We start from the raw sequence: 13,654 nt of genomic DNA, 5'->3' as shown, positions 1-13,654 counted from the left end.
TTTGTTTCCCACTGATTCAAGTGAGACTCAGAACTGTGTGATGACTTGCTGTTGAGATCCTGAAAAAGCCTGTATATCTCTGTGGTCAAAGGATGCTGGGATTGATTGTGGCTGTGCATATGAGAGAGGGAGAATTTGGTAGATTGGTCTCAGGCTGCTGTGATTTGTATTTACTTTCCCAGGCGTATAGTGTCACTTTAGTCTGTGTGAGAGTTTTTGACGGAGTCTTTGAGCCCATCAGCATCACCGACTCTGTAAACACTGAACAATTAGCCTTTATTGTTGTCAGAGACGGTGATTCTGCTGAAGTTTAAATGACGTTACGTAAACATGCCATGTTACAGCTTGACAACTCTATTCAGATTTGGAAACTGATGCAGAGAAAGAGGGGCAGGCTGACAGAAAAGCGAGGTGAGTGCTATTGTGGAGGCTCATTTTATCATCGTTCTGTTCCCTGTCTAAAAGATTTCTGTGGGAGATCTTTCCCTGTCAATTTCAGTTGCTAAAAGGACAGATTCTCCTTGAATAACTTCAGTGTATGTGTGTGGAAAGTTAAGGAGACATTCCACTTTTTTTTAACCTATTTCCTGCGTGCTCCATCTGTAGCATACTGTCCATTTATCACAGACATTCATTTATTATCTGTAAGCGCTTATCCAGTTCAGGGTCACGGTGGGTCCAGAGCCTAACTGGAATCATTGGGCACAAGGCGGGAATACATACTGGAGGGGGCGCCAGTCCTTCACAGGGCAACACACACACACTCACATTCACTCACACACTCACACCTACGGACACTTTTGAGTCGCCAATCCACCTACCAGCATGTGCTTTAGGACTATGGGAGGAAACCGGAGCACCCGGAGGAAACCCACGCAGACACAGGGAGAACACACCACACTCCTCACAGACAGTCACACGGAGGAAACCCACGCAGACACGGAGAACACACCACACTCCTCACAGACAGTCACCCAGAGGAAACCCACGCAGACACAGGGAGAACACCTCACACTCCTCACAGACAGTCACCCAGAGGAAACCCACGCAGACACAGGGAGAACACACCACACTCCTCACAGTCAGTCACCCGGAGGTAACCCACGCAGACACAGGGAGAACACACCACACTCCTCACAGACACTCACCTGGAGGAAACCCACGCAGACACGGGGAGAACACACCACACTCCTCACAGACAGGCACCCAGAGGAAACCCACGCAGACACAGGGAGAACACACCAACTCCTCATAGACAGAGCAATAAACCCATTGACTCAATATCTACTTACACTAGAGGTCCTTGGGCATTTGCAGCATTCTCCATATAGACACTGCCATTTTTCATGATCTATATATTGTCCCAGCAATAACTGTGATAAATGACATTAGTTTCATTTAAACACAATTTTGTGCTGCTGATATTACAAGAGCATACTAATGCTAATACACCCTTTTTAAACCGCAATGAACTTTTAGCAGAAATAAACTTACTTAAAATATTCAGACACTGAAGCTGAAATATTACAAATGTTTAATTGTCCTAAATAAATAAACCATAAATAAAATAAAATCACTCTTTCTAATCAGATTAACATAACGGCTCAAGAACAGAGCAGAGTGAGCGTATAAATACTAAAGAAGTTCATTCCTATGTAAAACACAGTGGCATTAGTGAAGTCAGCGAATTAGAATTAGAATCACTTTATTGGCCACTGTGCTTTCACACAGAGGAATTTGTTCCCTGCATTTAACCCAATTCGTGCAGTGAAACACACATTTTCACACACACAAGTGAACACTAGGGGGCAGTGAGCACACATGCCCGGATCGATGGGTAGCCTGGGGAGCAATTGGGGATAACTCTAACAGTGCAGAGCTTGGATCTTTAACATTTAGACTGTTGTCCATCTGTTGCTTTGCATACTTCGTTAGCCCCTTTTAACCCTGTTCCCAAGACACCTCCACAGAACACAAACTGAAGACCACGCCAGTGTCATTGCGGTGCCACTGTGGCGTTCCTGTTGGGGACATCTGTTGAAGAAAAGGGCAAAAGTTGCCTTACGAAGTATGCAGAGCATCAGAAAGATTACAATCTGTGATTACACAAATATAAAGTGCAACTATATGGTCAGTGGAGATGATAAAATTGACGAAGGACATCGAAGCGAGGTCATTTTAATGTTCAATGTACCAACCAATTTACCAACAGTTGAAAGAGAAAGCCCAGTGTGTAGGGAGTGTGTGATCACTTTTGTTGTTTTGCTCTGTGGTATGTGTAAGCCGCCTGGATTTGCTCCTTAGATTTAGTTGGAGAAGAAAGAAGAAAGGAAAAAAAAAATGTGTATCACTTACATCAGGCGGTAACAGCAGCTGCCTCTGTCTGCATCTACTTTAATCGGAGACCACAGTAACACACTGGTCTGTGTGACTTCTGTGTTAATCGCTTGGCAGAGTCAGTGCAACGCAGCTTGTGGATTAGCATTCCTGTCCAGGTCATGACACCACCTGCCTCCTGCTCACTGCGCTGTGGAACTCACTCCTACTGCTGTAGTCTGTAGAACATTACATCAAGTTTAAGCTGGGATTTTTAGTATCGACACTTGTCTGGCTGTACTTTGCGGTGAAAGTATTGGTGACTTGATCTCTGCACTGTAGGCTATGTATGGGGAAGTTATGCTGTCTGCAGTTCAGACTGATGACCCTTAACATTCCACCTTAAGCGTGATGACATGTCCCTGACTGTTCCCTACATCTGCAGGGTCTAACATAACAGCTGCATTCAGGCTAGGGGTGAAGGGTTACAGATGCTGGTGTGTTCTCCCTGTGTCTGCGTGGGTTTCCTCCAGGTGACTGTCTGTGAGGGGTGTGGTGTGTTCTCTCTGTGTCTGTGTGGGTTTCCTCCGGGTGACTGTCTGTGAGGAGTGTGGTGTGTTCTCCCTGTGTCTGCGTGAGTTTCCTCCGGGTGACTGTCTGTGAGGAGTGTGGAGTGTTCTCCCTGTGTCTGCATGAGTTTCCTCCGGGTGCTCCAGTTTCCTCCCACGGTCCAAAAACACATGTTGGTAGGTGGATTGGCGACTCAAAAGTGTCCGTAGGTGTGAGTGTGTGAGTGAATGTGTGAGTGTGTGTGTTGCCCTGTGAAGGACTGGCGCCCCCTCCAGGGTGTGTTCCTGCCTTGCGCCCAATGATTCCAGGTAGGCTCTGGACCCACCGTGACCCTGAACTGGATAAGCGCTTACAGATAATGAATGAATGGATGTGCAGTCTGTCTCTCTCTTTATCTCTCTGTATCTCCATCTCCCTCTCAATCTATATATCTACCTTTATATTTGACATAAAATAACATAGATTTGAACAGTTTTAAGATTAGGGAACTCAGAGTTTTGTTTCTGGTGACAGACCACATCTGGAACTCTGTCTCATCCTATTTTCCCTAGGGAGAACCATGCAGTTCTTCAGTGCACAGTATACTGATGATAATGTTGCACTCAGAAACGCATGACTTTTTCACCATTACAAAGTATATCACATGACCGATATAGTTTGGTCAAGTTTCCCACCTCTGTGTGAGTCCATGTTTGCATTCCTGCACTACCAAGGCTATGACTGAGTAGGAAAAGGTGTCTGGCGACCATCAAGAAGAAAGGCTGATTCCACAGCAGTTGATCTGTGGATGTAATATTGTATCACTTTGGATAAAGCTAGAGTGTCACACGGAAACAGCAGCTTGATCTGAGCTCTGGAACGCCCCATGCCTCAGGTTCTTAAGCCTGTTCTGATACTCCCTAAAGCCCTACAGTAACCAGACCCTGTGCTCACACATTCCTCAGCCCTGAATTATCAAAGCTCTGCAAATGCTACACGATCCGAAAAATCAGCTTCAACCACCCAATCTGCCAACTGTCTGTGATCCTGGGTTATTCTTTTAACATTTTACATTGTTAAATGAACCAATATGTCCAAGGTTACGTGGAATAAAAGCTCTTTAATTAAAATCTGGTGCTGTGTCCAGTAAAGCCCCCTATACACTGTTCCCTATCTTCCTCATTATATGGTGAACTATTATATTAAACTGAATTCAGGAGGGTGGTAAATGATGTCAGACCCTACCGCATGTAGCACTGCAGTGGATTATGGGTATCTGCTATCCGCTTTTGTATATGGGTTGTACACTTCTTTTTGCAGTGCGTTGTGTTTTTGGACAGAAATTTGCTGGAATTCTGTGACGGTGCTTTGTGAAAACATGAGTAAAAAAAGCACTGTACAAATACTTTTGATATGAATTTGATTTGAACGGTGGAACCCCAAAATGAGGGCGGCACGGTGGCGGCACAGGTAGTGTCGCAGTCACACAGCTCCAGGGGACTGGAGGTTGTGGGTTCGATTCCCTGTCTGTGACTGTCTGTGAGGAGTGTGGTGTGTTCTCCCTGTGTCTGCGTGGGTGCTCCGGTTTCCTCCCACAGTCCAAAAACACACGTTAGTGGGTGGATTGGCGACTCAAAAGTGTCCGTAGGTGTGAATGTGTGTGTGTTGCCCTGTGAAGGACTGGCGCCCCCTCCAGGGTGTGTTCCCGCCTTGCGCCCAATGATTCCAGGTAGGCTCTGGACCCACCGCGACCCTGAATTGGATAAGCGCTTACAGATAATGAATGAATGAATGAAGAAGCCAAACATAGCAACAGAACAGATCTCCAACGCAAAGAAAACTTTTCAGAAATGGCATTCGCTTGCACCATAAAAAAAAAACGGTGCTTAGATCTGTAATTCCATATATGAGCACGTGTGGACGACCGAGCTCCGGGGTCTACTGAGTAATGAGAATGAGTTTGCAACCTTAACGTACTGTTCTGCTGGCTGGAAAAGTGTGTGGGCTGGTGAATTAAATAACCACACAAGCACAGGACTGATCCAGCTTGTATTAGTTTCAGCAGTGGTCAATTTCTGTTTTTGAAATTGGATTAAATCCTGAAATCTATCCTCTTTTGTAAGGAATTCAAGTCTAATCCAAAGGTCAAAAGGGCTCAGGAAGGGATTGTGTGTGTACCTTGGTAAAGATGAAAGCTGGCTTCTCTTTGAAAGTTAAGTTTTAATCAGATTTGTTTTGTTTGATCCACAGTGTTTAGGGCATGATGACTGAAGAAAAGACAAGTGCGTTCAATAGCACCATTGAGAGATCAGTCACCGAGGGTTAAGTAGCTCAGACTGATTTAATGTCTATGAAATACAGGCAGAGAGGAAGGATCCAGAGCAAAGATGATATACGTAAGGATCTTACGGCTCAAAACATCATTGCAGGTGCTCTTACACTTGAATTAATACTTACGTACATACCATATGTCACTTCAAATAATGTACTATTCACCCTCTTCCTTTCACCTGTTACATACCTCACACATCCTTCCCACCACATTAATAGTGCAAATGTATGTGCTTCTTAAGAAAACGCAGCAACTCTAATTTACTCAGGACAGTTCCCCTTACCCGCCATAAGTCTTCTGTGATAAGGTGGCATTAACTAAGAAAGGGAGGATACATTCACAGTTAATGGGTGGTCCACTAGAGCCCTCAGGAAATAGCTGAAGCTGTTTTGAACAAGGAAAACTGATTTGTGGCCATCCTAAGGCTAGAAACAAAAAAGCACAAGATCAAACCGTGTGACGTACGAATATATTTCCCCCGAGCTCTGCATTTGGTTTATAACTTCACTGGTCTGGTGTTGGGCGGCATGGTGGCGCAGCAGGTAGTGTCGCAGTCACACAGCTCCAGGGGCCTGGAGGTTGTGGGTTCGATTCCCACTCTGGGTGTGTTCTCCCTGTGTCCGTGTGGGTTTCCTCCGGGTGCTCCGGTTTCCTCCCACAGGTGGGAGGTGGATTGGCGACTCAAAAGTGTCCGTGTGTGTGTCTGTGTTCCCCTGTGAAGGACTGGCGCCCCCTCCAGGGTGTATTCCCACCTTGCGCCCAATGATTCCAGGTAGGCTCTGGACCCACCGCGACCCTGAACTGGATAAGGGTTACAGATAATGAATGAATGAATGGTCTGGTGCTATCTTTCGTGATGATGGAGAGAAGTAATACATTTTCTGTAGTCAACATCACAAAGCTGATCCCACTAAGGAAACCAAGTGATTTCCCCTGACTCTCTGAGATATTGAGGTTCACATTTATTATGTAGTAGTTGCAATAACATTAAAACTAACTCATTGTTTTCATATCCCTTGTCCATTTTATCAGCTCTACTGACCATATATGTGCATTTTGTAGGTCTACAATCACAGGCTGTTGTCCTGAGACACAGCGGTTCTGTGCCCATTCACTGTCCACTCTTTTAAACACACATCTTGTTGGTCCACTTGCAGCTATAATTTAGAGACAATAGCTCATCTGTCGCTGCACAGTTTGTGTTGGTCGTCCTCTATTCCTTCAACAGTGGACACAGGAAGCTTTCGGCTGGATGTGTTTGGTTGGTGGGCAGTACTCAGACTAGAAATGAGGCTTTGCACTTCTGGGTCTGATCCACTTGTACCAACACCACACACACTAACACATCCCCACCACGTCCGCGTCCCTACAGCGCTGAGAATGATCACCCACCCAAATCCCACCTGGTCTGTTGTGGTCCTGTGGGGTTCCAGGGCATTGAAAAGCAGAGTGAAAAGAGGCTAACAAAGTATGCACTGCAACAAATGAACAACAATCTATTTTAAGACTATAAAGTGCAACTATTTAGCAGGCTGGGTCGATTAAATAGATAATGAGTGTAGAAACGAGGACATTTTAATGTTTTAATTAATACGTGTATGTAGATTTCTGATTATCTCTACGACAAGTCCACGCCCACTACGTCATCGAGCCACGCCCACTACAGCACTAAGAGCGAAAACTGAATTTCAGTTGGGACCGTTTTGTTTCTTTGAAGGCGGACGGTTCTGTCAGGGACAAAAACACAGCTTTTATCGGTGAGTCTGGTATTTTTTTTTTCATATTTAATGGGGTTTAGTAAAAGTATGAATTAATGTTTACGTTTAAAAAGAGAGTAAAATACGTTGTTTATGTATTTAGACCGTTGGTTTAGTTTCTGTAATCAGGTCGAAGAGCTCAACGTCGAACAGTGTGTCGTTGGCTTTTTTTTCCTTCTCTATATTGGACCGCTGTGATAAGGATATCCGTGAATGAAAGGAAATTTCCATCAAAATCCGTGTTTCAATTAACCGTTTAAATCCTTGGTGGACGAAGCTCATTGTAGATATATTTTTCCGGGGAGCCGCTGCCTGAAAAAGGGTTTTTCTTATATGTATTTATTTAGGTGCCTTGGTCTTGGACATAGTATGACTACTTTAATAAATAAATAAAACAAAGAAAGGAATAATCTTTCTGTATTAAATTAATAGAAATGTACATATTTCCAAATTAATATTTATTTGGGGAGATATAGGCATTATGTCAAAACAATAATCAAAAACTCTGATGTCAAGTAACAAAGCAGATTTTAAATTATACTCATTATAATAAAGATTATGTAGGTTATGTACAGTATATACATTAATATGTGATGACCACCTGTTTGCTATCTGTCTGAGAGCAGGAGGGAGGGACCTCTGTGTAAAACGTTTGAAAATACGACATTAAATGTAATATTAAATAATTAATCATTTAAATTAGAGATAACTTATAACTGTCTTACAATGTATTCACTAAAATTGCAGAAACCTATAGTGTATTTAAATTTGTACCCTGTAGAAATCAACACTGCATGTCAGTTTAAAGGTGTTCAAAGGTTTGCACGTGATTTTTTCTATGACTTTCTGAATGCAGCGGCAGGAAACATGACTATGTTACAGACTGGGGAATCTAATCAGCACTCATCACATACTTACGTCACTTAGCACATGGACACCACACACACACACACACACACACACACACACACATAACTCAACGGTCATGCTGCCCAGATTATATATAATAATCATGTATTAGTGCCACTGTTGTAGTGATTCTTGATTTTACATTTGCTGTCTGCTGCACATCTTATTCTATCATTGCGAAAAGGCAGTAATGACCATCAGGACTGACCATAAACGATAAGTGGACACACATTGGTACTGTCCATCTCAGCTTCACTCATCCTCACCCGACCAGCCCACGCTCACACTCACTCCCATTAACTGAGTGAAAGGATCACAGAAGTGTGTGTGTGTGTGTGTGTGTGTGTAAAAGAGAATGAAGCGAAGAACACGGAATGTTAGAAGCGAGTGCGTGTGACCATCTGAGCTTCTAAACAGCACTGTGATCAAATTATGAATGCAGAAAACAAAGCTAAGTTAAAGTTACTTTATCTAATGTCCCACAATACTCCTGTGCTGTCTGAATCTGTTGTAAATGTCTGTGAACATCATGGATAGCTGGGTAAGTGTGTGTATGTGTGTAGTAGCAGATGTGCTTCTTTTTATTCAGTATGAAAGTGCACGGAATAAAGATTTTGTTTCAGTTTAGTGTCTTTAGTAAAGGATAGTGATGAACCGAATTCTATATAATGTGTCCACTGTTGTGTTATTGATAGAAATTTAATAATGGTAGCATTTGAGCTAATAATACAAGAATAGGAGCATTTTTAAACAAATGTCAGTAATTACAATAAGTTTTAGTTTATACCCACAGTGCACAAAGGGTCAGTGAATTATTGCAACAGTAATCAGACATTTCATAAATGTCCACTCTAAATGAGTGGGGGTGATTACTTAGTGGTATGCAAGCCAAGCCAAGACTGACATCTGTTATCTGAACAGAACTGGACAGTTAGTGACCTCCTAAAATAAAAGAAAATAAAAGAAAAATGGGGTAAAATATGACATAAATACAGAAGGTGTGGAGGAAATACATGGCACATGATTTTGATGTTGACCAGTGGATCATACATCATATTCTCTATAACACTGTATATGTACAGATCTTACTCATGCTCCTCTGGTTCCAGGTGGTGAGATACAGTGTGATTTGTGATGCTGGAAGGCATGCTTGGTGACTGTGGATTTGTCCAGTCATGGTGCTTTGGCTCAGCCTCACTTCGCTTTTCCTAGTGACGTTACTCTCTGATTGGCTAAGAGCAGTTCGGTCCCGGGACTTCACACTAAAGGACATAATTAAACTCCATCCATCAGGTAACAGCACAAAAATCAGTTACATTTCCAGTAGTTCATCACACTTACTGAGAAATTACCTGTTATCACATGCTTAAACCTGTATTCATAGCTACTCCATTCCCTGGAAGTTTCAAATGCTTCACCTGTGAGGACGCCGAGGACAACTACTCCTGCAACCGCTGGGCTCCTGACCAGTACTGCCCAAAAGGTACTGACACACACACACACACAAACAAGTCCATGTACAGCTCTGTTTATTGAATATTTTTCCTTTCTGGTGCTTAAAGTGTAGTGGATAACTCCAGTGTAGTCCTTATGGCTGGAGTTCAGTTCTCCACCTGGACTTCTGAGTTGATCTAGATAAGGGCATCAGCTAAATGTGTCAGGAGGGCAGGGCAAAGGAAAGACACACTACAGGAGACCTAATAAACAGCCAAACAATCCTTCTGAATATGCTCGCTGTCTAAGAGAAATAACATGCCGTTTACAAAATGGTAACTTTGCAGGAGAAGGCAAAAACACTCTTAATTTCTTTAAGCAAATGAAATCATTTTGGAATATTTCAATTGGTCCATTTAGTATGAAACATTTACACATTGTGAGAGGCCACTGATGGCTGACTCAAATTACGTAGAAAAATGAAAACTATAAAAAACAGAGTCACACAGCTCCTGGAGGTTGTGGGTTCGATTCCCGCTCCGGGTGACTGTCTGTGAGGAGTGTTCTCCCTGTGTCTGCGTGGGTTTCCTCAGGGTGACTGTCTGTGAGGAGTGTGGTCTTTTCTCCCTGTGTCTGTGTGGGTTTCCTCCGGGGGACTGTCTGTGAGGACAGTCGATTCCCGCTCCGGGTGACTGTCTGTGAGGAGTGTTCTCCCTGTGTCTGCGTGGGTTTCCTCAGGGTGACTGTCTGTGAGGAGTGTGGTCTTTTCTCCCTGTGTCTGTGTGGGTTTCCTCCGGGGGACTGTCTGTGAGGAGTTGGTGTGTTCTACCTGTGTCTGCGTGGGTTTCCTCCGGGTGACTGTCTGTGAGGAGTTGGTGTGTTCTCCCTGTGTCTGCGTGGGTTTCCTCAGGGTGACTGTCTGTGAGGAGTGTGGTGTGTTCTCCCTGTGTCTGCGTGGGTTTCCTCCGGGTGACTGTCTGTGAGGAGTTGGTGTGTTCTCCACATGGGTTTCCTCCCACAGTCCAAAAATCACATGTTGGTAGGTGGATTGGCAACTCAAAAGTGAATGTGTGTGTGTGTGTTGACCTGTGAAGGACTGGCGCCCCCTCCAGGGTGTGTTCCCACCTTGTGCCCAATGATTCCAGGTAGGCTCTGGACCCACCGCGACCCTGAACTGGATAAGGGTTACAGAGAATGAATGAATGAATATAAAAAACAGAGATGCAGTTTGATAAATGTGCCAAAAAGCTTAAGAGTGATTTCAAGCATGACGGGTCTATGGTTTAGGTTTAGCCCCAATATTGAAGCAATATCTGACAGGGGTGTACCTCTCTGACCTTGTAATATTTCAGTTTCATTTAACTGATTTAATCTCCAGTAAAAAATGGCTGTTAAGCCGGAGAGAGTACAGTTGACCTCACTCTCTGTGTAGGTAGAATGCCCCCATATTTTCCACCCACCACTGCTCACGGCTAAGGCGCCTGTCCGCTAATGTGACAGATCCTGTCAGTTTTGCTTTGCTGTGTTAAGCTGGTAAGTGGCATTTCAGTACGTTTATGGCTGTTTGAAATGAACCAGTGTGTCTCAAATGTTGGTTGGTCTAAATGTTTTTTTACGGAATTATTATAAACCTGAGAATATAACTTATTACATATAACATAATCCACTTGCATAAGGAAACAGGTGAGACGTAACACAACAATGTGGGTCTGAAAGGATGTGGAGCTGTGGAAATAGACTGATGCCCTGTGCCATGGGATAGTAAATGCCAGTCTGTCTCACTGTTCATAGATTACTTGTATAAAATCTGTGCTGAAACTGAAATGAATATCACCTATAATTGTCTGAACACTAGATGGCATGGTAGACTACTGTATGGCCCTGGGTCTGGCTCGTTCTTTCATTCTTCCAAAGAGCGCACCCTTAAAGACCAGAAACCAAATAGCTATGAGAATTTACGGATGTGTTCTGCTTGTTTGGAGTAAAAACCTACAACCCCACACTGGATACCCCTTCCTGACCACGTCAACCACAGTCATCATGACCTCAGTTCAGGATCATTCACCACTTCATCTTATATCTGTTTGTACCTGATTGTTTTTGGTCCCGTAAAGACACCAGATTCTGCTACACACGGCATCAGATGACCGCAGGAGGGGAGAGTGTGTCCGTGACCAAGCGCTGTGTGGCTCGAGACGAGTGTGCATCCGCTGGCTGTGTGGAGCAAGAAGGCCACATGGTACAACTCATTCACTTTCTATTACAACATCAGTCAGATGTTTGAACGTCGTGTTATTAGAGACACCTATATTGTTCCTACACCCACTAGCCGTTTTACAACATATATGTATCCTGACAGAACTGGTCCTGTGGTCGGAATCTGAACGTTAAACTGTGGAAGTACCACCATTGATGAAATAAAGTAGAAGCTAATACTATGGTATCTGTGTGATATTGATGTGAGGGTGGAATGAACTGTAATGATGTGTCTTTGTTAATGTTACTGATCAGTGTTACTGTGTGTTTTACTGGTGTGAAAATTCTGCAGGTGTGCGTTTCCTGCTGTGAGGGAAACATCTGTAATCTGCCGGTTCCCTGGAACCACACCATGGCCATCTTTTCTCCAAAATCTCTCTTAAACCGAGAGAGCAGTGTGTGTCCTGGGTGTTCTGCCTCTATCTGCGTCTTCGTTACCATCTTCACACTTTTCTAACAATTTGAATTAATGCTTTATATTTCAATGCTTTGTATTTGTACGGCTTTAAAGGAGCTGTCCAGTGTTTAATGTGTAAATCTCCTTATGTTTCTAAAGTGTAATGTGGTGTAAATGTTTACCTCCCATAAACTTCCATTAAAATTTGGGCAAATCATCCTGAGAGCTTTGTCAGGACCCTTTTCTGTTCTGTATTCACACAGTGGAAGTCTATGGGAGGAAAATGGATTCTGAGGTGAATTATGGGCGTCTTCATTTAAACATATTTCTTTTTCAATGTTTTTAACACTATTGAATATAATAACATCAGCAAGGGAAGAATGTTCAAATTACCACTTTGGCCACGTATTCCACAACTGTACGAATAGATGAAACTATTTTTATTTTTCCAGAAATAAATACAACTATTTTCAGTGGTCAAAATAATCAACTTTTGTCCTAATTTCAGTCGTTCATTTAGAGGAAAATGTATGAAAAATGAGGAAAGATGAGAGTAAAGTCAGTTAAACATAATGTGGGCAGTGTAACCAAATTAATCATCATTGCCATAAACGTCATTAAAGAATGATTTATAATATTTTTGTCTAATTGCCCTGGACTGTGAGCATTGACAGTTTAACGTCCATTGACTTTTTCAGTGGTGTCTTGAAGTGTGAAATGTAAATATATGTGATATATGAATATGGAATATGAATATATATATGAAAAGCAATGTGTATAGTTTCTTTTATAAATAATTTTGTAAATAAAGTAAAAAAAGAAACAACATTTAATCCATTTCATTTAAAACACAAGATCATTCATTCATTCATTATCTGTAACCCTTATCCAATTCAGGGTCGCGGTGGGTCCAGAGCCTACCTGGAATCATTGGGCGCAAGGTGGGAATACACCCTGGAGGGGGCGCCAGTCCTTCACAGGGCAACACAGACTCACACACACATTCACACCTACAGACACTTTTGAGTCGCCAATCCACCTACCAACGTGTGTTTTTGGACTGTGGGAGTAAACCGGAGCACCCGGAGGAAACCCACACATACACAGGGAGAACACACCACACTCCTCACAGTCACCCGGAGGAAACCCACGCAGACACAGGGAGAACACACCACACTCCTCACAGACAGTCACCCGGAGGAAACCCACGCAGACACAGGGAGAACACACCACACTCCTCACAGACAGTCACCCGGAGCGGGAATCGAACCCACAACCTCCAGGTCCCTGGACACTACCTGCTGCACCACCGTGCCGCCCAACACTAGATTTGATCTGGAGACTGACTATCTCCCTTTCTCTGTATGGATCGATCCAATGTGAATTCCAACTTACTTTAAAATGAACACATTTTTGCTCCTGGGGCTCCCTCAGTGTAATTAATTTTACAGCACTATACTGAAATAAATAAAGAGAGGGGGCGGGAAATGGATGGCTTCCTACCCTCTTCCAGAAGTTACATAGTGCAGTTTCTGCAGTGCTGAGCCCAGAGTAGCAACAACAGAGGCTCCATTCTTTCTGTTACAGCTCAGTGGAGCATCACAATGATTTTACAGCTGTACACTTAAGGAGAAAATATTACGTAGTGTTCCTTTAACGCTTCAGTGAAGAGTAAAGGCTGTATTTAGGGATAACTGTTAAGCA

The 13,654-nt window shown here is 43.2% G+C and overlaps 1 protein-coding gene across 2 annotated transcripts; it reads left to right on the top strand.

Moving 5' to 3' along the window:
- The first annotated feature begins 6,853 nt into the window (after positions 1 to 6,853).
- Positions 6,854 to 13,553, top strand: LOC136691155 (ly6/PLAUR domain-containing protein 6-like). 2 transcript variants are annotated; one of them, XM_066663515.1, is made up of 5 exons: positions 6,854 to 6,954; positions 8,973 to 9,156; positions 9,248 to 9,346; positions 11,412 to 11,536; positions 11,846 to 13,553. In XM_066663515.1, exons 2-5 carry the CDS (start codon positions 9,039 to 9,041, stop codon positions 12,008 to 12,010), a joined length of 507 nt encoding a protein of 168 aa, XP_066519612.1. In that variant the 5' UTR covers positions 6,854 to 6,954; positions 8,973 to 9,038; the 3' UTR covers positions 12,011 to 13,553. The 2 variants fall into 2 exon arrangements, with proteins under 2 accessions (XP_066519612.1, XP_066519613.1); XM_066663516.1 differs by having other exon boundaries at positions 6,895 to 6,963.
- The last annotated feature ends 101 nt before the right edge of the window (positions 13,554 to 13,654 follow it).

This window comes from Hoplias malabaricus, chromosome 3 (assembly GCF_029633855.1).
Source record: "Hoplias malabaricus isolate fHopMal1 chromosome 3, fHopMal1.hap1, whole genome shotgun sequence".
Lineage (NCBI taxonomy): Eukaryota > Metazoa > Chordata > Actinopteri > Characiformes > Erythrinidae > Hoplias > Hoplias malabaricus.
The sequence above is the reverse complement of the archived record's forward strand: the minus strand, read 5'-3'. Positions and strand labels throughout refer to the sequence as shown.

Coding starts and splice junctions, on each gene's coding strand:
- LOC136691155 (XM_066663515.1), top strand. CDS start 9,039: ATGGTGCTTTGGCTCAGCCTCACTTCGCTTTTCCTAGTGACGTTACTC. Junction 9,347..11,411: donor TGACCAGTACTGCCCAAAAG/GTACTGACACAC, acceptor GGTCCCGTAAAG/ACACCAGATTCTGCTACACA. Junction 11,537..11,845: donor TGGAGCAAGAAGGCCACATG/GTACAACTCATT, acceptor AAAATTCTGCAG/GTGTGCGTTTCCTGCTGTGA.